We start from the raw sequence: 22,106 nt of genomic DNA, 5'->3' as shown, positions 1-22,106 counted from the left end.
TTAAAAACCCCATTTTGCTTAATATATAGTATAGATTCTCTCTCTTTCTGATTAAATGTGGTGACTGTGTACTTCATTTTATCATGTTTGATTGCTACCTCCTCCTCCATCATATAACAGAGTAACAGTATTTTATTTTGATTTTGATTTTTGTTTTTCTAAATCTTAAATTGATTTGTTAATTAGGTATTCTCTGGATATCACCACCACCACAGCCACCGTCATCATCTTTACTTCGAACCCCCTCAGGTACCTCTCTCAAACCTGTGTCTTTGAGGTTTAAATTGATGTTCTTTGTGGCAGTGTCTGTTCAAACCAGTGAGAAAGAATGTCTTTCCTATAGTGACAAATCTCTTTGATCCATGTTTAAGAATTTCAATATTTATTGCTTCATCCACAAAAGGCTCATGAAATACCACCACAAGATCAATTTGAGTTTGGATAGTATTTTGCCATTTAAATTCCAATTTAAAAAACTTTTGGGTGAAAAACATGAAGTTCATGAACATATGCATAGATGTGCATTTTTAGTTCTTCAGGTTCTAACAATTGTGTTTAGATGGTAAATACTAAAAGGTGTATTAAAATATATAAAAACATGTAAACATGCTCTAAAATATATTACATTAAGGGCTGGTTTGGCATAGACTATATAATCCATCTTTTTATTTTTTTATATTTTTTTCATCACATCACCTCTCTACTTTTCTGCACATCTTTTCATAAAAAGATAAAAAGTACACTTTTTAGGACACCCCAAACCAACAAAATTCTTTTTTTTCTTCTTTGCATTTTTTTACTACTTTTTTAATCAATAATTTTATATCTCTGAATAACAACTCGTAAAGTTATCATCAACCTGGCGTGTCTTATTTTAGCCATTGTGGACCATTTTGTACTTTCGTATCATACAATGTGAATGTGAACCCTCTTGCTTAATTTTACAATAATTAACGACCAACTAGTACTATGTGATATTGATTGTTTAACCTATGGTTTTTGTTCTCATTTTGGTGTAATAATGCAAGTTATGACCTTTGAAAACTATGCATTTGACCAGCCAACCAAAACAAAAATTGCTATAGGTTGATTTAGCTTATGAGTCATTTAATAAACTTTCACACCAAAGAATATCCAAAAGCTATTCTCGATTTTTCATGATCTAGGTTTTGCAATTTTTATTGTTATTGTTATCAAAATTGATGATGAGTAAAACTTTATAGGATTAATTATCTGTTTGTGTTCGATGTCATTGCTTCAGTGTACATTGATGCAAGTTTTGGTGTATAGAAGTTGGTCTAATACAGAGGTCTGTTTGGGAGTAATAAAAGTCCCATGATATTGATATGAAATTACTACACACTTTCGCTACTTTGTTTCCATTTAAGTTTTTTAATGGCCCGTGGATGTAATGAATGTAAGAAGAAGACGTGTGAATTACTTTGTTTGGAAGTTTTTCTTTGACTATATTACTTTGTACCTTGGTAAGACCGTAAGAAAAAGACATCTGAATGCCAAAAAAGTGGGGTTCGGACTACATTGAGGATGAAGGGTGCTCTCATAGGAAGTTTGTTAAAAATTAATAGGACCTATTATCAGCAATGTTAGGACCTGTTATTGGAAGGCATTGCTGATTAAACATATATTTTGGAGGTCCTAACAGGTTACTGATTAGAGCATGTTCACAATCGAACATTGCTAATTAAACATATATTTTGGAAATAATAGGACCTGTTCCAAAGGCATATATTTTGTAGCTGTCAATGATCCTTTTGTTGATGCATGGTAAGAAATTGTGCTTTGCTTCTATTTTCTTTGGTTCCTCCCCAGACATCTTGAATTGTTTTACATGTAATGTATTTTCAACAGTAACATAATCTCCTTCCAGTTGTTGGGCTGTAAGCTGAACTTAGCAGTTCTTGGCAAGCTCAAGTTGCTAAAAGATAATTGTAGCTCATTTGATGACCCAAGTTTGAATCTGAATTGTATGGTGTATGATCCCAAGCATCCTTGCTAGATTAGGAGGTTTTTTTGAAGGATGAAGGATGAGAAATTGTTTGAGGAGGTTTTTTGGGTTCAATAAATCATTTGGAATTTTAAAGTTTTTTTTTGAAGGATAAGGATGAGTAGTTATTTGGGTAGACATAACTAATTAAGAAACACAAATTCAATTAATGGTATCATCTCTCTCTTATTTTGGTTTCCATGAATGAGTGTTTTCTATAGGTTTATTTTATTTGGTTTATCTTTATTTGGGGTTTTATGAAATGGTTTTTTTTATGCCTTTGGTTCAATTCTGGGCAACATTTACTTTCAGTGCACAATTTTAGTTTGGGTATCATTTTAGTTTTCCCTTGTTTTGAAGTTGTCCCTTAGCAAGGATGCTTTTATTTTTAATTTTTGTGTTGATATGAAGTTTACACTTTAGAGTCATAAAGTTTGTCAATAAAACCAAAATGTTTATGATCGAGTTACTTGCCATACTTTAAATAGCTGATTAGGAAATGTTTATTTTTAAAATATACAATTAAACATATTTTCAAGTTTTTTGAAAATTATATATATATATATATCTTTTCAAAATTAACCAGACCTTGATTCATATTTTGACTTCAAATTTTTAGCGACAAATTGGATAAATTATATTTTAACCCAACAATTTTATATTCAATTACATTTTGATTTCATCATTATTTGTACCGTGCTTTTAGGCACGGGCATACGCTAGTTATTTTATAAATCATAATACTAGTGCTATTCACGGGTTTAAATAAATAATTAAAAAATAATTTTGAAATTAAATAATAATATAAAATTTATTTATAAGAAATAAATAGACTATGATAAAATGTGTTTTTAAAAAAGTGCAATAAACTTAAAAAAAACTATTTTTACGATGAAATATAAATGTATTTTGTCTTATAAATTTTGTAATTTAGTTTATTTTATGTTAGAAATAGCCTAATCATATAATAAATTACATTTGTTAATTTATTAACTATCCATTGTCTGTTTTGTAAAAGTTTAAAAATATGTCTACTTAGGCATAAAATTATAGTTTATCCTATGCTATAATTCACGAATACAAAAGAATAAAAGTTGGCTTGAAGATTTATAGTTGTACTAAATACTAAAAGTGACATAATCTAATCAACTCAACATTTATCTCAACTTGGCTATGACCTAATCATTAGAGAATTATATTAGTCTATACCTAAGCATGTACCATTTAACTCATTTATTTATTAAATTGGTGAATAAATATATGTTAGTATTTTTTATAATAAAATAATAAATATGTACACGTTTATGCATAGTTATTAAAAAAATTAAAATTTAAAATTATTAAGGATTTATAGTTATACTAGACACTGAAAGTGACATAATCTAATTGATTCAACATTTATCTCAACTTGGCCATGACCTAATTATTAGAGAATTGTCTTAGTTTATGCCTAAGCATGAACCACTTAACTCATTTACTTATTAAATATGTGAATAAATATATGTTAGTATGTTTTATAATAAAATATATAAGAGTTGACTTGAACATTTATAGTTGTGTTAGACACTAAAAGTGACATAATTTAATTGACTCAACATTTATCTGAACTTGGCCATGACATAATCATTAGAAAATTATTTATGGCTAAATATGAACCACTTAACTCATTTATTTATTAAATAAATAAATAAATATATGTTAGTAGTTTTATGATAAAATAATAAATATGTACATGTTTATGCATAGTTATTAAAAAAAATTAAAACTTTGATAAAATTTTATATTTATATTTTAAATTATTGAGAATTTATAGTTGTGCTAGACACTAAAAGTGAAATAATCTAATTAACTCAACATTTATCTCAACTTGGCCATGACCTATTTATTAGAGAATTGTCTTAGTTTATGTCTAAGTATGAACCACTTAACACATATATTTATTAAACTGTGAATAAATATATATTAGTATTTTTTATAATAAAATATATAAGAGTTAACTTGAGAATTTATAGTTGTGTTGTTTAATTGACTCAACATTTATCTTAATTTGCCCATGATCTAATCATTCGAGAATTGTCTTAGTCTATACCTAAACATGAACTACTTAACTCATTTATTTATTAAATTAGTGAATAAATATATGTTAGTAATTTTTTTAATAAAATAATAAATATGTACATGTTTATGCATAGTTATTAAAAAAATTAAAACTTTGATAGAATTTTATATTTATATTTAAAATTATTAGATGAATAATTAAGTGTATTTATGTGTGAAAAAACTATCTAAGTCAACCTAAAATATGGGTATTATTCTAACCATTTTTGGAACTGATTTACAATTTTGATCAATCAATTAATATAAATAGTTAGTAATGATCAATTTAAATTTTATGTTTAAATTATATTATAATTTCTTAGGTTTTGAATATTAGGATTTAATTTGAGAGATAGTAATGACATTAAACATTAAAAGTAATTTAAAAGTTAGATTAAGATCAATTTTTATGCCAACAATTAAATTCTTGAAGAATTATCTTCATCATACCCAATCTGTGATCACTTAACACACTTTTTTTTTAAATCAATAAATATATTATGAATATTTTTACATTTTTGGCATATTTATTTACTAGCGTATGTTTGTACATGAAGGCACGGTGTAAATAATGTTAGGATTATAATATAATTGTAATCGTAACACTATTTAAATTTAAGATTAAAATGTAATTATAAAAATATATTTAATAGACTACACTCTACAATTCCAAACAAATCAAATATGAAAAAAAAAAAATTAAATATCAAATAATGCACACCAGCCAATACTCTGCAATTTAAAAGAAATTAAAATTAAAATGCACACCAGTTAGTGTTACTGTTGCCAATCAAATTCTAACTACATAAGAAAAACAAACATTATATTATCATACGCCAAAAGAGTGAGTTAAAACTTTATAAAAAAAAAAAGTGGATCGAAACTTTCCAGAATATATATGCTTTACAGAAGATGTGTCAATAACATGTCTTCAAACATGTATTTGCCCAAACTTCCATCTCATTACCTCATCAATATCTTTTTATTTCAAAAAAAAAAAAAATCCATCTCTGTACCTACACCTTAATATTTAAAATATGTTTTGAGAACCCAAAATATTAATTTTTCTTGTAAATACTATAAATTATATGGATTAACGACGATTTTGTAAATTGACAACTGTGGCCCTATAAATTTATGCAGATGCATAAATCCCAAAAATAATATTAATTATAAGGGTTTATGAAAATTTCATGAATGGTTTGAATAAATGAGCATGTTTAATCTCATGGTTGAAATAGATCACACTGCATATTAGTATGCATTCAGCACATATAAATCTCAAAAGGACAACATGGTTTGGTTGGACTGAATTAAATTGCTAAAATAATTTACAGTCCAACTATTAATTCACTGCAACTTAAACAAGCAACACTCCTGGTACATTTGTATCAGTCAATAGTAAGAAAGTTACAACAACACAGCATACCATCCATACAATAAGCTGAACCGTTGTGCTTTGAACTCAAAAGATTTTCACAACTATCCAAATGGACCCTCAGATTTACCACTCCAAGCTAAAACTCATTTTCCCTTTCATGTACCTGTCAGGGGATCTGAGCGCCTTCTCTTAGGGGGCTCATTGTCACCCAACTGCAGCGAAACAACAATACCCTCATCGGGGGCAGCTCTCAACGCAGAGAGATTCTCAGATGCAGCCCTGTCCTGTTTGTTGTTTTGGTGCAGAGGAGACCAGCCATTGAAGCTCGGAATGAACTGGTGTTCAACACTTGGACCCATCTTGACCTTGTCTTCTGAAGGAAACTCGGTTTCAGTTGGTGATGAATTCTTGTCTGGGCCAACTGCTCCATCTTCCAGAGGGATATGCTGGATGTGAAGACCAAGAGGTTCGACTTTGTCCTTTGGGAGAACTATGTCGGGGGGTGAAGAATCATCAACTGTCGAGCCAACCGCTGTTGCAGAAGCAGCTCTCTGTTCTCGCACTGCTACTACAAGTAACAAAAATATACCCGAAATCAGAATGAGATCTTAACATCATGTAAAGCAAATGGAAAGAAACATTAATAATCATTTCGCCAAATAGACAAACTTGCTGTCAGGAAAATGCAGTTGGGAAAATGGGTAAAGAAAGTCAGAATCATAGAGCAATAAATTGAACATACAAAGGCAAAGAAGCATTTTTAATATATTACATTACAGTAATGCTACAGACGTAGACATAAAAACCCAGAAAATATCCAGAATTTCACATCAATAGCTCAGATTCATTTCATATGTGGACCCCACACTTCATCAATTCAATGTCCACCACCCAACCCAATCCCAATTTTATAGTGTAGGCAATAGCACTGATACAATAAGGAAAGCACCAATATATACATATAAGAGGCTGATGAAAGCATAATTCAATGGTTATGATACATGTTTATATGACAGAGGGGATTGATAGTAAAAATGGAGTTAAACCCATATAAGGATAGAACTAATAAGAGTCAAGACCACAGAACTGATAATTTCATGTCTATTAAGTGACCAGAAATGCAATAAAAAAGGAAAGAACAAAGAGAACAATGGTAATACCATCTTGATCACTGAAAACAACTTCGTTGGAGGCACAGAACAGAATGAACCCAAACCAGAAAACCCAGCAGCACAAACCCATGAAATGGACAGCTCAAGAAAACCCAACTGTCGATTCAGTTAAAAAATGGAACCTCTCAGAGGAAGTGCTCTCAACATATGATTCTGCTTGCCATCCAAGGACTGGAAAGCAATAACTTGGATTCTTCCAACCTGAAAATCCCAGACTGTTTTAAAAATAACCATGCTTCCACGTATTTTTATAAAATTTCCTTTTGACTTGTCAGTAACTACCACAAACCTTATGCACATCTTCACTAAAACATGAAAATATCAGTCCAATGAATCCAGAATCTAGAAGTTGATACATGGCTTGCGTCTGCACATCTGAAGAAAACATAAAGATTTAGCAGATCTTATTGTAGACGTCCCCGAACGCCCCGGGAGGATGAGTCCCGTTCTGTTCATTTGTGGGGTCACTACAGCTCGGACTCTCAAATTGTCACGGTTCTTAATCTGAACCAAAGAGTCCAAATCCGGCAAATCATTTTGAGAAACAGATTTTTGAAAAGAAGTGCCAAACATGGACTGCTTTGCCAGATACAGAGTCGCCACCTAAATATTTTTTATGGGGGAATTTAGGAAACCTTGACTCGGTGCCAAAGGCCACATGTCCGTCATCACCAAAGTTATCTTAGCTCGGGAGCTTGGGTACGATCGGGGAAGGTCAGCTATGAGCACCCCCTTTCGCCCGATCCGAAGACCGGCCTCTACTAACCATGATATCCGATTTTAAAAAAACGTTATGTGTTCTTATTCCGGTTATTAGCCTAGAATCACTATGTTATGCGCGCAACAAACAAGTATAGACTAGACTGCCTAATTTGGAAATAAGCATTGCATATCCGCTTGGTTTTGAAAAGCGCTTTGGAATTTGCTACTCGCAAGTAGGCTAAAATACGGATTTCAACGAGTTTTTCCAACTCAAACAATCCAACCTTCACCCACAGGCATTAAAACAGTTTAACACATAAGCACTTAGCCGCATGGCAGGCATACTATCATGGCAACACTCACACGCATGCGGGATGCTAAAGCATAAATACTTATATCGTACTCCGTGCCAAAACAGTAAACTAGTTAGCAAACATGCATGTCCTAGTTCATGTTAAGAATGGATAATGCATCGCATGCAAAAATGCAATCTAGACAGGCTCGGCTAACCTAAACATGGCATGTGAAAATGCGATCAATTTGATGCACGTATTCAATTTGGAATTGAAGTACAAATGCAGTTAGTGTGATGTACCGAGCCTAATGCATGCAATACAAATGCATGATGCACGCATGCATAGCACAAGGTATGCTAATTTTAAAGATGCCCTAATACTAACCATCAAAGCAAGTAAGTAAAAGGGAAGAAAGAAATGGGGATTGGAAGACATACACTCCACTCACACACACTTATTACAGATTTGCCCTCGCTCGGAGGGACCGAATAAATATTACAAATTAATTAACTACGCAAGCTAATTAAATATTACAAATTGCCTAATCAACTAAGCAAATTAATTAATCTAGGAAAAGCAGTAAACCGCCTCGGGAGGAGAGCTCGATGCAATGCATGCTCGGTCCTGCTCGGAAACGCACCGCCATGCATAGGCTGCCTCTGTTTTCCTTCCTTTACTCCTCTGGAGGCTGCCAAAATCTCAGAACTGGTTCCTTGGACACTGAGGAGTGCCACCGGCTGGATGGAACTGTCACCGGCAGTGTGTTATGGCCATCGGCACAAAATGAAGCTGTCGGCAGAGAAGGGATTGCCGGTCGGCACTTGACACTGCTGGTCGGCAAAGTGTTCCTGCAGAATCTGCAATTGACAGCAACAGAGGGCAAGGCAAAGCATGGCAGCACAATTCAAAGCATATATGCACCATTCATGTCCCTTATCATGTTTGTGACTCAAAGGGGCATGTGTCTCGATTCTCGGACCACCAATCACACATTTCCATGCATGATGGCCCAAAGAATCAAGTATGCAACTTTCATGTCAAATGAAATGCAAACCAAACACACAAATCAAGGCCCAATTCCTATCATCAAGTCAAGGAACAAGGCATGCATGCAAGATGCAATGCAACCTAGGCATGCAAGCTAAGGATGCAACATGGCATGGCAAGACATTTATGCAAGCATACAAGCAAACATGAGGCAATGCCAAACAATGAAAATGTGGGCTTAAACATGATTTGGGCAGCTCTAAATGGGCCCAAAACAGCGGCCAAAGTGACCAAAACAAGGGACCAAAACACATACACACATGCACATGTTAAAGGGCAACACTTAGGCACAAATTGGACAACTCTCAAACACATTTGAAAGAAGGATATCATGGACGATTAGCATGCAACATAAGCATTAAAAATCATGTTAAAACATGGTGCCAAACCAAGCAATAAATCAAGCCAAGCATGCAACAAATGGCCTAAGTGCTCAAAGCAAACCAATGGAGTATTGAACTACACTTAGCAAGACCAAACATGGCATGAACTTATTGACCAAAAACAGAGTTTTAGGACATTAAGACAAGGCCTAAGGATTACTTAGATGGCATCCAAATGACTTAAGTTCAAAGGCATGCACAATGGCCAAAACATGGAGCATACTACACAAGCTTTCAAAGCATTAAAGATGCGTCCAAGGTAAACATATAGGCATGCAAATGGGACTGAAATGACATGGTAGATGGTTCCAAACCACTAAATCAAGGCAAGAATGGCATGCTACACACTCACACACTTAAGGCCAACAAGCCAAAATGCAAAGGGGCTATATGATGCATGCCAAATCCGACCCAAACAACCATGGACAGACCTAAGCAAAGTATACACAAAACCTTCACAAGACTAAGCCTAAAACATGCTTGAACAAAGGCTAACAACCTAAGGCATATTAAGGCAATATTATGGCATTACATGGTAGGTATGCTAAGCATGCATTGTGCACCAAAACCAACAAAAAAACAGAGGCATAATATGACATATTAAGCACAAAAAAATAGCTAAGGCATGGTCAACATGAAACTTAGCTAGGTGCTCCCTCAAGAGGCCAAAAATGGTCCTTTTAAGGACAACAAGGAGAGGGGGTGGCCCTCTCCTTTTGGAGACTTCAAGGCACCATCTCCACCACTGAAATCCCTCAAGATTTCAGTGGTGAAGAGGCCCAAACACCAAAGTCTCGAAACTAGCACAAAATAGCACAAAATGGGGCCTTTCAAGGCCTAAGAGGGGTCAAACACCCTCAAACCACAAAACACTCTTCATAAACAATCAAGAGGACTAAAAAACAGAACTTTTTTGTGTTATACAATAAGCACGAAAACAGCTCTAAGATAGGTAGAAAATCAATGCAAAAAAGGGGAATATAAAGTCAAAATTGTTACCCTTGAAGACTTCTTCAACAATGGTGCTCCAATGGCCCTCTTTGGCTTGAATCCAACACCAAAACACTAAAACCAGTCCTTTAGAACCTCAGTAGCTATAGGAAGGTGAAACACTATGTGTTTGTGTGCAATAGTAAGACACAAACACACTTTAACACACACAAGAGGGAAAAAGAGAGAGATAATGTGTATCAAACCCTAACCCTATAACTCAAACTCTAAAAATGGCTGTCTAAGCTCTCTAAAATATCCCAAGTGTCTAACCCTTGCAACAAGAGAGAGCCCCTCTCTTTATAGAACTTCTTGTCTTGTAAAGCTTACAAGACAAGCTTCATAAGAGGGAGATCCCTCCATACACGTGTATGGAGGGGAGCCAAAAGCAAGACAGCTGTCTTAAAATATCTGCAAAAGCAGATGCACAGTAGTCGGCCGGCCAAAGATGCCATTTTGACAAAAAAGAGTGCCGACCGGCACTAAATAGTGCTGACCGGCAGCAAATAGTGCTGACCGGCAGCAAATAGTGTATATTGCCGGTGGCAGCAAAAACCAGCCGGTGGCCTCTAGCCACTGCCGGTGGTGTATGGGGATGCCTCACAAGGCATTCCCTGCCCTTCCAAGGCAAAATGCAAGTGTTTGGTGCAAAACCAGACACTAAACAGTCGAGTTCGGAGATCCTGAGGCAAGGCGCGCGAGCCAAGACCTCCGGGAACTCCAAACGAACACAAACATGGATAATCACGAGTGTTCAAACGGTGACGTCCAAGTCTTGAGGACGGTCAAAAATGGGGTGTCTACACTTATTTAAGTAGCCAATAATAGAACTACTGGCAGAAAATTAAAAAGAAAAGGTTTCAAATCAAGCCCCAAAAATGAAGAATGAATGAAAGCGTTGAAATGTTCAACCAACACATTTTATATTTAGAAACGTTTAGATATTCACATAAAACATTACGTTGTTAATTGACACTTACCAACATGGGAAGGAAGAATAGTGATGTGAGGATGTGAATGGTACCAACTAATTACTCTAGTTGTTAACTGCAATTATAATACTTCAACAAAATGAAACTGGGGAAACATCTACACAAAAAAAAAAAAAAAATGAATGGCTATTAAAAGTGCAAAAATTGACCTTTCTATGATGAAGCCATAATCATTCATGTTGAAAAACAAATATAACTTATAATTATTCACATTTAGCAAACATAGTCTACTATGCATCAATAACATTATTTCTTCAAGGAAACCAAAGGTTATGTGGATAGCAGAGAGAGAGAGAAATACACACCATCAAAAACTCCAAAGAGACCAACTATCTCTCCATCCACACCATCAATTCTTGTCTCATAAAAATCTTCCATTATAGACCTTTTTCCAGGCTTGCATAACCATAGCTGAACTTTCCATTCTGACTATCTTCAGGTGACAAATTAAGCACAATGTTAGACTCAGTCTTCTGCACTCTCATTTTTCGGAAAGAACTATAACATTGCAAAGAAGTATAAATTCCTTCAATTACTAAAACCACAGTCGCCATACAACATCAACAAAAACTCCTGAACCGATGCAGTATTTAAATTGATCACAAGCCAATAGGTGAATGCTTATGCAACCACCAGAAACATTTTTTTATAAAAGTAATCCATTTATTCAATCATTGAGAGAGAAAGAGAGAACAGACAACAGACGAACAGAGATAGAGACATATTTGCATGAGGAACTGTATGTAGAATCCTTTATCAGTACTTCAATATCAAATATAACTTATAATTATTCACATATAGCAAACATAGTCTACTATGCATCAATAACATTATTTCTTCAAGGAAACCAAAGGTTATGTGGATGGCAGAGAGAAAGAGAAATACACACCATCAAAAACTCCAAAGAGACCAACTATCTCTCCATCCACACCATCGATTCTTGTCTCATAAAAATCTTCCATTGTAGACCTTTTTCCAGGAGAGCTTGCATAACCATAGCTGAACTTTCCATTCTGGCTGTTTTCAGGTGACAAATTAAGCACAATGTTAGACTCAGCCTTCTGCACTCTCAATTACTAAAACCACAGTCGCCATACAACATCAACAAAGACAGGAAATAAACCAAATTGAGAAAGAGAATGATTGTCCAAATAAAATTGAACTGAAAACACCAAAAGAACTGAAACATCACAACAAATCATAGATAAAACTACAAAAAAACACAGTTAATTAAAATTAGAAAATTTAAAAAAGGTGGTGGTGCTTCTTTCCTCATACACTTCAAAACAAACATATGAAAAAGCAAATGTTTTATTTTAGAATAGTTACAAATATGATAAGGGACTTTACTCCCATGTCTTCTCCATTATCTCTTCTGTGAAAATAAAGAAAATGGCACAAAACCCATTTTTCTTTTTTTGCAACAGAGAACCTCAAAACATCACAACAACTCTGAATAAAGCAACTCTCCAATATATGGGTTGTCCTCATATTCAGGCACTCAAATATAATACCCCAAAAACTCCATTTCATTGCAAAGAGAGACCCAATCTAGGAATGTTTGAGTTTTGTAGGCCGTAATTTGCAGACCCAAATTGAGATTTCTTCTTCCTGAAAGATAGCAATAACCCGAAGGAGAAACCCAACTGACAATTCCTCATTTTGATATACATATAAACCAGTGATTTAGAAATTCAGTGGGAAAAGAAAAACAGAGAGGGTGCAGAGGAAGGATTTGTGTCTTTAATTGTGATCCAAACAAAACCATTCTGCTATCGGGTTTGGATAATTTTGGGTCAAACTTCTCAGATAAGCTCATCATTAAATTTTTGGATATAGAAACAAAAAAAGAGCATAGTTTTTGGATATAGAAATGCTTACCAAATAAAGAAGGGAAGATCACACACACACTGCATAGAAACCAATGACATGCATTGAGAGATAAAAGAGCATTTAATGAATACTACTACTACCCTGACAACCCAAACACTAACAACTCAGCAGTATAAATTGGGAATATAGGATATCAAACAATCTTTCAAATTGGAAGCAAACCACAAGTGCAAATCCGCTAACCAGTAACATCAAATCGACAAAATCAGTATTAGGCGGAGAGAGAGAGAGAGAGAGGACAGAGAGAGATACTTACATACATGTGTTGGAGAGCTCAGATCGTTTGATAGATTGCAGATCGTTACAGAGCTTGAGAGAGTAGAGATAAAGAGGGAATATGATGGGTGAGAACAGAGAAGGGAGAGGGATGACCAATTACAGAGAGAGAGAGGATAGAGAGAGAGAGAGAGATATTTACATACCTGTGTTAGAGAGCTCAGATCGTTTCGTTACAGAGCTTGAGAGAGTTCCATAGCTTGCAGATCACAAAGAGATAAAAAGGAAATGGGGTGGGTGAGAACAGAAAAGGAAGAGGGATAAAGATAAAGGGAGAGGAGACGTGGGCAAGCGGGAAGGTGAGAAGACGTGGGTAAGTAGGAAGCTCAGTCTTTGGGCGGAAAGTAAGTGCAGATATATATTGATATATATTTAAGGAGTTATCTCAGCCATTTATTTAAATAGACAAATGAATCATAATCATGGAAATGTTCTAGTAGGACAATTGTCTCTAATATATTTTTAAAAATCTTTGTGCCTTATTATATAGATATTTTAAAACTTCAATTATGAAATTATATATTTATTCTTAAAATATGTCTATTATTAAATTATATTTACATCTGAAAAAATTACTTAAGACCAAATTAAGTTAGTTCATAAATTTTATTTTTAGTCACTACAACAAAAAACACATTTGGCGACCTAAAAATTGGTCGCCAAAAGTACAAATTTCGTCGCCAAAAGAATCGTCGACAAATATACAATTTGTCGCCAAAGCCCTATCACTAAAAGTATTGGCGACAAAATCAAAAATTGTCACCGCATGTAGACATTTAGCGACAAGCAAAATTGGTCACCAAAAATCATATATTTTGTCGCTATAAAATTACAATTTGTCGCTAAAAGGTTAAAATTTGGATAGGCTATGTAGTTTTAGCAACAAATAAATGCGTTGCCAAAAGTACTATTTAACGACAAAATTAATTTGGTCGCTAAAAATTACATTTTTAGCGACGAGTAAGTTTTGGTTGCTAAAAGTTCTTGGAATAACCACTAACTTTTAGCGACAAAAACAATATGTTGTTGCCAAATATATTAACAGTGACCAAAATATCACCTGTCACTAAAAATTCAGTGTACAAATTTTGATTTTAATAATTTTCCTGTTGAAAATAATTCAGAACACCTTTTTTTCTGTGCACAATATATACACAAATGTAATGTAAATAATAATACACTTGTGCAAGACATTCATACTAATTCAAAATTAATAACTATGAAAAATCCCAATAAACAAAATTACAATTCTCTGACAATCTAAAACATGCATACCAAAGTACTTACAAACTACTAACATTAAACCCATAAATACATTACCAAATCCTATGTCAAAATATTTTTTAAAATATAAAACCAAATATTTTGATGCTAAACATTTAATCCGTAAATCATTTACCAAAATCCTATATCAAAATATTTCCAAAAACACAAAATCAAATCTTCTGATGTAGCCTGAACTGTTTTCCACCATTGCCAATTTGTCACATGAAAAAAGAAAAAACAATATTAGATTGACCAAAAAAAAAAAAAAAAAAAACCTCGATATGAATTTCACAATTTTGATTTTAATTTTGTAACGGGAAGTCTAATCGGGTGTTGTTTGCTCATACAAGTCTATTTAGGCTTGAACAAGTTGTCCATGCCAAGTTTCGGTGGTTTCAGTAGTCATTTTGCAATTTCGGCCCTCGAACGGGCCTTTTAAGTCTTGTGTTTTACATTTTTTCTTGTAATTTTCTAACCGGAAATCCAATCGAGGTCCCGTTTGTTCCTACAAGTCTATTTAGGTATGAACAAGCTGTCCATGCCAAGTTTTGGTGGTTTCGGTGGTCATTTCGCAATTTCAGCCCCCGAACAGGCCTTTTAAGTCTTATGTTTTACAATTTTCCTTCTAATTTTCTAACCGGAGATCCAATAGAGGTCCCGTTTGTTCCTACAAGTCTATTTAGGCTTGAAAAGGCTGTCTGTGCCAAGTTTCGGTGGTTTCAGCAGTCATTTCGAAATTTCAGCTCCCAAACGGGCCTTTTAAGTCTTGTGTTTTACATTTTTCCTTCTAATTTTTTAACTGAAAATCCAATCGAGGTCCCGTTTGTTCCTACAAGTCTATTTAGGCTTGAACAAGCTATCCGTGCCAAGTTTTGGTGGTTTCAGTGGTCATTTCGAAATTTCAGCCCCCGAACGGGCCTTTAAATTTTGTGTTTTACAATTTTCTTTCTAATTTTCTAACCGGAGATCCAATCGAGGTCCTATTTGTTCCTACAAGTCTATTTCGGCTTGAACAAGCTGTCTGTGCCAAGTTTCGGTGGTTTTAGTGGTCATTTCGCACTTTCGGCCCCCGAACGGGCCTTTTAAGTCTTGTGTTTTACATTTTTTCTTGTAATTTTCTAACCAGAAATCCAATCGACGTCCTGTTTGTTCCTACAAGGCTATTTAAGTTTGAACAAGCTGTCTGTGCCAAGTTTTGGTGGTTTTGGTGGTCATTTCGCAATTTCGGCCCTCGAACGGGCCTTTTAAGTCTTGTGATTTACAATTTTCCTTCTAATTTTCTAACCGGAGATCCAATAGAGGTCCCATTTGTTCTTACAAGTCTATTTAGGCTTGAAAAGGCTGTCTGTGCCAAGTTTCGGTGGTTTCAGTGGTCATTTTGAAATTTCGGCCCCCGAACGGGCCTTTTAAGTCTTTTGTTTTACATTTTTCCTTCTAATTTTTGAACCGGAAATCCAATCGAGGTCTCGTTTGTTCCTACAAGTCTATTTAGGCTTGAAAAAGCTGTTCGTGCCAAGTTTTCGATGGTTTCGGTGGTCATTTCGAAATTTCGGCCCCCGAACGGGCCTTTTAAGTCTTGTGTTTTACAATTTTCCTTCTAATTTTTTAACCGGAGATCCAATTGAGGTCCTGTTTGTTCCTACAAGTCTATTTAGACTTGAACAAGCTGTCTGTGCCATGTTTTAGTGATTTCGGTGGTCATTTCACAATTTCGACTCCTGAACGAGCCTTTTAAGTCTTGTGTTTTACAATTTTACCTAGCATGTTTGGGGCCTTTTAACATCGTTTGTTCTTAATATTCTTTTATCTAGCATGTTTGGGGGTATTCTCTTAAATTTACTACATTCATTTAACTAATTATTGGTAGAGCCCACTCCAATTATTTTAACAAGAGCTAAATTTTCTCTTCCAACCTAAAGATGCTTTCTAATGACAAAATCATATGTGAAAAAGGATATTTCAGAACTTTCAAACCTCAACACTAAATTTTAAAATTGTAGCTTCATAATACAAACACAATTAAGTGGGTGCACCACATATGAAACATTTTTTTATAATATGTCACATTAAAATATCTGTGAATTTTTCTATACATAACATGATAGACGGGGAAAATTTTGACAGTCCAAGGCCATACAAAGAGAACTCAATCAACAAAGTAATTTATAGATAATGGCATTATTAGAGTGCAAAAACCAAAATGCTTTATATACACAACGCCACGATATCACCACATAATTCACATGAAAGCATATTGAAAAGTATCCTAATCCCCCAGCAAGAAGTCAAGAACATAACTAGGCAATGATAGATCAATCAAAACAAGTTCCGTCGGTCACCTTACTTGTTCAACTATGCATAAAAGTATAAACACTCACTGGATCCTAATTTCCCAGCAAGAACACAATTAGACATTGATGGATCAATCAATATACATAACTTCAGTCAGCATACTTGTTTAACTATGCATATAAATAAAAGCACTCACTCGAGATTGTGGATGAAGTGACCTAGAACGAAACAGTCCATTTGACAGCATTAGAGGGAACAGATTGCTATGGACAAGCCGAGGTCCACCATAGTATTTTGGGTTGGGCCATAATCATCAATCAGCATGATGGGTCGTGTGAGGAAATATGGATCGAGAAAGGGCCCACAACAGAACCTCGCAAACAGCCCAATATCACTTCCAGTGCCTGGTCCACCAGTACTCTGCAAACATAAATGGGTCTAGGCCCAAAAGAAAAAGCTAAAAATAAGTCTGGCTTCATATATTTTTTATTGTTCTATAATCCCTCATTTGCTCAGGGAAAAGACATCGATTCATAATAATCATTATCCTTTGAGCACCGCGTAGCCTTGCTCCCAAAAAAAAAAAAAAAACAAGCACTATAAATCATTAGTTTTGATAGAAAATTGATGTTAGGAAGCTGGGCTCTATTGAAAAGAAGTTAACTTAAGGTTACATATCTTTCAATGTACTTAACCAGATATTTTTCAAGATAATACAAGAAGAAAATGGAAATTTGAATTACAAGCTACAATGACCATATATGGTTTTTAAGAATGGTCTACTACTCAATGTGAGTTTAAAATTTTCTTCAACAAGATTGTTAAGAAAGAATTTTGCCAAGATTGAACTCACTTTAAGAATGGATAATTAATCCAATGCTATTCACGTAGACAATTGTGCAAGACTCGGAGGGAATTTCAGATCAGTTGTTGTCAAGGGTTCATTATTTGAGACTCCTTGGCTTCCGTTTGCCAACATACTTCCGAATGCCATGGATACTGGAAATGCAACAGCATTCCCTACTTGTATATACCTACAAATTAGATGGAAATAGACAAATATTAGACACCAAGGAAACAATTTAGAGTGCTGCTATTTGCCTCAGACCTTTTTTCTTTTGGACCCTCATCTCTTAATATTGATAATTATTAGGAAAGAGTAGAATTAGAATTAAAGTGTGTGTTCAAAAAAATAACATTCAAAAAATTTAGGTGGAGTCCAAAGAAAAATGGCGAGAACTATTAACAGCACTTGAACTTTATTACCCTCCTAGCCTTCAGTACACAAAAGCACTTAAGAGTTGAGTATAAACCCAACCAAATTTAAATAGAATTATTACCAAAGCAATTCTTGTGTCTGAATTAATTAAACTTGCAAAAAGTAAAAAAGACTTGCTATTGATACCTTTCCTTAACAGGCCCCCAAAATTTGTACTAGTCAGGGAACCCTTGTAACCTTGCGTTTTCACGGACTGTTAATACCCAGTCTTGCTCTGGATGAAGCATAGCCTACAAAAACAAAATAATTTAAATCTCAAGTTGGTCGATGTTTTGATCAAGAGATTAATTATACAATGCTCGAGAAAGAGAGTAAGTGTTAAAACCCGTTTGTGAGGTTCTGCTCTTGTCCCTACTGTTGATACAATTTCATCCCACCATAAGCGAGCAAACGGTCGGCATTTCAACTTACATGTAACAGACTTGGAAAATGAAAAGATATTTTAATAGCTAGAACTCAAAGTATAGAAAATCAAAATGGACATACTTGGTTGATATCCCACGGACGAATTTCATAGCATAATTTGGGACTTATTTATTCATTGAAAAATTGACACATAACTTGCCAATCATTGTGGGTAAATTGTAGATCTCAATCTTTTTCCTTCTTTTATTTTGTATGGCCTTTCTTTTATTTTCTTTTAGTTGTTCTATTCTCACCGGTTGTCCAGCATCATAAAGCCTTATTGCTTCTCACCTAAACATTGACTTCTATAAATAAAATCTATAAATTTATAATAGAGAGGTTTAGGGCATTAAACTTTCACCAAAAAACTAATTAAAAATAATAATTCTAAGGTTTATTACTTCATAAGAATTTTATTTCAATGATTAATTCAACATATATTCAAATATAAAACCAAAAGGCTAATAACACGCAAAGGAAAGCAATCCCAATCAGTCAAATTAGCTTCTAGATAAACAAACAAACACAGTGAATCGTTGACACCGGATATACAAGTCAACAAAGGCAAAACCATCAAATATGCTTGTTTCTCAACAAGTTGCAGAACAGATAAAACCATCATATTTGAGAAGTTATTAGCAGAAAGAAAAAATGAGAATAACCTGGAGATTTTGAGCTAATACAAAAGTAACATAAGCTGCATTGCATTGCACTGCAATAGAATTGTCTATTAGTTTTAATAAAATTTTATATTTATAAATGAGAATTGAGTTTCTCTTCTTTTCTTTTCTTTTTTTTTTGGGGGGGGGGGGAGGGTGAATAAGTTTTTCTTCTTTTCTTCCAAAGAATAACTTCGTTCTAAAAAAAATGGTCCATTTATTACAAAAGTAAACAGAGCAATATGCCCTACCATTCTGCGTGAAACTCTTTCCACATCCCTGTCCAGAAGCATAGTTAATAACATGTCTCATTTAGAAAAAATAAAAATAAAGATCAATTAACATGACAACAAAAGATAATGAGATGACAAAGACTCCAATGATAAAGATATATACCAAAACAAAAGAGATAGAATCATTGCTCATTTATTGGATCTCAACACTTGGTCAGAGTTACCAAAAAACAGATAGCTGCCCAATTGGAAACCAATGAGATACATACCCCAATATCCTAAGAAGAAAAACAATCAATTTCTTGGCAAAAACTTAGTATACCAACACAAGTTCACCTAAATATTACACATGATCCATTAAATAAAATGCAACAAAGAGAATTAAACTCACTATTACAATAAAGTCCTTAATTAAAAATTAAGGTTGCAAGTCAGACTTGGTTGGATATAGACCTATGATCTGACATGAACATTTTTTCTTTATTTTACAAGCCACTTCATTATTGAAGGCACCAAAAAGAGATATTGTCCCAAGTATACACAACTTATAGAAAATAAAAATAATAAAAATCCATACCAATGTATCCTTCTTATTACAAAATCAAAAAAGCTCTCCATGACCCAACCATGTAAAAGAATAATAAATAAAAAAACTCTTCTTAATCTACATATCAGTTCTTTATCTTCACCTAATATATTTTATTTGCATACCAACATAAACAAGGCAAATATGATCCAATATTTCCCAAAGTATTTGAGGAAGTCTAAAATAGTATTTCAGTAAACCCAAGGAAAGACAATCAATCTCATTACAAAAACCATACCATCCTAGCCACCTTACAGTGGATGAGAAGATAACCCACTGACTCCATGCCTCTTTGATCATACAACAGAAGTTGGGGAAATATATTTCCTATTCTTATCAAATAATCCATTCTTAAGCTCTTTCCATGTGCCACGGATCATGCCAAAAAAGCCTCCTTCGTTGGAGATTAGTGCCTCAAAAGACCCTTCAAGGGAAAGATATCTCCTAACTAAGCATCAAAACTTTGTAACATGACATCAAATTTGTTCAATTTCTAAAACATTGTACCTCACCTCATCAGGCTCAACCTCTGTAGCCATACCATTTCCAAAATAGCACTATCTCAGCAGCCTTGAGATCGTGCATTGCCCTCATGAAAATAGTGTCCCAAATCATTCCCGCTTTACATACTGTGAAATAATCTAACACCCTCAACTACTGAAGTGTTCAATTGAAAAGAAAGAAAAACAAAAAAGCAACAGAGTACTCAAATAGAGAAACATATACATATCCATTTTCCTGTTTCACTTGCATAGAATACCTCTGCTGCTCCACTTTTTGAAAATGCGACGCCAAAATCAGTCCCAAAATCAAAATATCAGCCCCAAAATCAGTCCCAAAATTATAATATCAGTCCCCAAAAAATACAAAATCAGAATATCAGTCCCAAAATCCAAAAATCAATTCCAAAATCAGTCCGAAATTCAGAATATACCAGTCCCGAAAATCACAATATCAGTCCGAAAAATCAGAATATCAGTCTGAAAAATTAGGTTGATGACAAAGAAGAAAAGGATGAAGATGAGAGAGTGTGAGAGAGTGAGGGAAAAATCAGTCCCAATATCAATGTTGTGTTGTGTTCTGCCATGCCGAACAAGAGAATGAAATTGATGATAAAGAAGAAAGAGAGGAAGATGAGACAGTGTGAGAGAGTAAGAGAGCGAGTGAGAGTGAGAGGGAGAGGGAGAAGGAGAGAGAGACGAAGAAGAGGGAGAGAAGACATACCTCTTTGTCTTCTGCTGTGCCGTTTCAGGCTATAAAATGAGATGAATATTAGGTCAATCTTGTTTATTCAGGTCATTAAAAAAAATAATAAAAAAAAAAGACAGCTTCAAAACGACGTTGTTTTAACAAAATATTTATTGGCGACGGAAATCATTATGTTGTCATAAATATCATTACCTTTCAGCGACTATTTTAATTTCGTCGCCAAAAAGTCACAATTGGCGACAAACAATTTCGTCGCCATATATTAATTTGGTCGCCAAAACATTTTTAGCGCTCCCGCGCAAAAAATTAAATTGGCGCCAACCATTTTTGGCGACCAATTGAGATATTTGTTGCTAATAGTGTATTTTTTGGCTTCCAACACGTATATTGTCGCCAAAAACACACAATTGGCAACTAAATTCAATTTGGTTGCTAAAAAACGTCGCCAAAAATGCTTTTTGTTGTAGTGAGTATAGAACTTGATCAAAGACGTGAAGTCTCAAAACAAATCATTTTGTTAAATTTTATTAAATTTTTATTTAATACAAATTTTCATGTAAAATGATTTAATATTTTAAAAATAATTAATTATTTGTGGAATGAATTTACTATTATAAAAAACACTAACAAAATTGTCTTTTGGTAGTGTGAAAATCCATTAACTAAAGAATTAAATTGATGAGATATTATTATTATTTTTTTTTTTTATAAACAAAATCAATGATTGTGGCTAATAGGAAGGGTGCTTATAATTGTACGCACCTAATTTCTTTTTGCACCCATCACATGTGTTAAAAAATTTATAATTCAGGCATAAATATTAATACATATAAGTGTACAAAACAAATCAAAAAAAAAAAAGTGTATAAAAAAAAATTAAGGGGCACTTTTTCATAAATCCCATTTCACATACTTATGCTCCATTTAATTCACATTATTTTCT

The 22,106-nt window shown here is 34.0% G+C and overlaps 1 protein-coding gene across 19 annotated transcripts; it reads right to left on the bottom strand.

The window, feature by feature from the left end:
- Positions 1–5,415: 5,415 nt before the first annotated feature.
- LOC114293717 (protein NARROW LEAF 1) lies at positions 5,416–21,150 on the bottom strand. 19 transcript variants are annotated; one of them, XM_082883430.1, is made up of 11 exons: positions 18,198–19,194; positions 17,646–17,826; positions 16,989–17,230; positions 13,381–13,433; positions 13,215–13,267; positions 11,955–12,082; positions 11,371–11,498; positions 11,054–11,162; positions 6,945–7,030; positions 6,644–6,856; positions 5,416–6,048 (listed from the first exon to the last, which is right to left on the bottom strand). In XM_082883430.1, the coding sequence occupies exons 10-11, from the start codon at positions 6,723–6,725 to the stop codon at positions 5,639–5,641; spliced, it is 492 nt and encodes a 163-aa protein (XP_082739556.1). In that variant the 5' UTR covers positions 6,726–6,856; positions 6,945–7,030; positions 11,054–11,162; positions 11,371–11,498; positions 11,955–12,082; positions 13,215–13,267; positions 13,381–13,433; positions 16,989–17,230; positions 17,646–17,826; positions 18,198–19,194; the 3' UTR covers positions 5,416–5,638. The 19 variants fall into 19 exon arrangements, 18 of the variants coding, with proteins under 18 accessions (XP_082739556.1, XP_082739551.1, XP_082739552.1 ...); XM_082883425.1 differs by having other exon boundaries at positions 5,416–6,051; positions 18,198–19,181; XM_082883426.1 differs by lacking the exon at positions 11,054–11,162 and having other exon boundaries at positions 5,416–6,051; positions 18,198–19,181.
- Between the last annotated feature and the right edge of the window lie 956 nt (positions 21,151–22,106).

This window comes from Camellia sinensis, chromosome 8 (assembly GCF_055761805.1).
Source record: "Camellia sinensis isolate YWXY chromosome 8, ASM5576180v1, whole genome shotgun sequence".
Classification (NCBI taxonomy): domain Eukaryota; kingdom Viridiplantae; phylum Streptophyta; class Magnoliopsida; order Ericales; family Theaceae; genus Camellia; species Camellia sinensis.
The sequence above is the reverse complement of the archived record's forward strand: the minus strand, read 5'-3'. Positions and strand labels throughout refer to the sequence as shown.